This window comes from Egretta garzetta, unplaced genomic scaffold (assembly GCF_000687185.1).
Source record: "Egretta garzetta isolate BGI_Z169 unplaced genomic scaffold, ASM68718v1 scaffold134, whole genome shotgun sequence".
NCBI classification, from domain to species: Eukaryota; Metazoa; Chordata; class Aves; order Pelecaniformes; family Ardeidae; genus Egretta; species Egretta garzetta.
Genome location: NW_009259422.1, coordinates 413,131 through 415,064, shown reverse-complemented (window position 1 = coordinate 415,064; position 1,934 = coordinate 413,131). Strand labels below are relative to the sequence as shown.

The window sequence follows — 1,934 nt, the reverse complement described above, 5'->3', positions numbered from 1 at the left end:
GGTTCAGCCCACCTCCATCTGGCAGGGGAGGAAGGCACTCAGCTCTGCTTTCGGATGGGCTTATTCTAACCAGCCTTTTCTTCTCCCCCTGTTTTTCTTTCTCAGACAGATTTCATGCTGACGGCATTCCAGCCCAACCCATCCCTTACTCCCAGGCTCCCATTCCCCATCGGACCAGTTCCCGTTCCCATGGTCATGCCGAGTGCTGATCCTCGGGCACTCTCCTTTCCTCTCCTGAACCCTGCGATCTCCAGGCCCAACCAGCCTTCCCCGCCGCTGCCTGCTTCCCAGGGAAGAAACAGCCCTGTAGTGGCATCGCTTATTGGCACGCACAGCCCTCACATGACCCCCGCTGCCTCCATCCCTCCTCCGCCAGGCCTGGGAGGAGTTAACGTCACTCCAGAGTTTCACAGGCTGCAGCCGGCTGATAAGCTGGAAAAGCTGCTGGAGAAGCTACTGACTCGGTTTCCACAGTGCAACAAGTAAGTGCCTGGCGCTGTCCTTCCCGGAGAGCGAGGGCTGGCGTGTGGGACGCGAGCTGGGGACGGGGAAGCGGAGCTCCTCTTGGCGCATGGGGGTCTGGAGGAGGTGAGGGAAGCCTGAAGGCGAGGAGCAAAGGCTGGGTGCTCTCTGTCAGGTTTGCCGTAGTGCTGGGAATGAGAAACCTTTGGAGCTGCGTCCAAAGGACAGCAGCGGTACCTAAGCGCAGCCGAGAGCACCCAACACACAGCCCTGCCTCAGGCGAGTTCGTCGGCCTCCGCGGTGCTGCATCCCGGCCGCATGACGGGCGGGCGCTGTCTCTGGCTCCAGCTGGGGATATTCCCCCTCTTGCCCCAGCGTTTTGGGGACAGCAGCTCGCTCAGCATGCGATTCACCTCGTTTAGACGGTAGACAGTTGGGAGCACACGCTCCTTTGCCGCAACACGGGCTTCCCCCGGGGCTGGGGAGGCTGGCTCGCCTGGAGCAGCGCTGCAGGGCCTTTGACGGAGGGTCCCTGCTCGTGGGGGCCGCTGGGCTCGCTGGCGGCGGCTGCGAGCTCTTAGCAGGCTGCTTGTCCCTTGCAGGGCCCAGCTCACCAACATACTGCAGCAGATCAAGACTGCTCGGAGGACCATGGCGGGTCTGACGGGGGGCTGTGGGGAAGGGGAGCCTGGGGGGCAGTGAGAAGCCACCCCTGCTCCCTGGTTCCCCGCAGACTGAGCCGTGCGGGGCCTGCTGCCGGGACCGCACAGGGCTCGGGCTGTGCCTCAGGCGCGTCCCTCGGGTTCCCCTTTCTGCTGACTGTGCCGTAGCTCTTGGGAGCAGTTTTCCCCGAGGCGACTTGGGGTAACTGGGCCGTCCTTTCCTTCTGGGCCATTCTGATGTGCCTTGTTTGCCTTGCTGCAGCCTCTCGGTCGAATCAGGGCCTCCATGTTCTCTGCTCCGCTGCCTCAGATCAGCACACCCATGTTCCTGCCCCCGGCCCAGGTGGCTTACCCTGGAACAGCGTCCCACGTAAGAGCTTTTGGCTTTCCTGGAGCGCCTCGCGGTCCCCAGGGAGAGCAGAGGGAGGGAGCCCGTTGAGAGGTGGCAGAACGGGTGAACCGGTGGAGCTGGGGCCTCGCTGCTCACGCAGCATCTCAGGCTGGTGAGGTAGAAGGGAATGGTTAGGGGCTTGGATCCTTCGTGCTTCATGTCGGGGAAGAGGGGAACGGCCGTGAGAGAGGTGTCGGAGGCTCTGACACGGTGTGACGGCTGTGTGCAGAGGGAGGAATCGGGCACAGTGTGGCCCCTGGCTGCAGCTGGCAGGACGAGTAGCCGGAACGTGGAATTGGTGATCTGCGCCGGGGTGGCTGACTGTCTCCTTTCTGTTCCCTCGCTGCTTGTCCCAGACCCCGGCTGCCTGTAAGCTGTGTCTCATGTGCCAGAAGCTCGTGCGGCCTCGGGCACCTCCA

General features: G+C 63.2%; 1 protein-coding gene across 1 annotated transcript in view; it reads left to right on the top strand.

The window, feature by feature from the left end:
* RNF214 (ring finger protein 214) overlaps positions 1-1,934 on the top strand; it is an 8,906-nt gene that overhangs the window by 5,083 nt on the left and 1,889 nt on the right. Inside the window, exons 9-12 of the mRNA XM_035892484.1 lie at positions 106-482; positions 1,065-1,153; positions 1,370-1,494; positions 1,872-1,921. Coding sequence (XP_035748377.1) covers positions 106-482; positions 1,065-1,153; positions 1,370-1,494; positions 1,872-1,921 — 641 coding nt within the window. The remainder of the gene's footprint in view (positions 1-105; positions 483-1,064; positions 1,154-1,369; positions 1,495-1,871; positions 1,922-1,934) is intronic.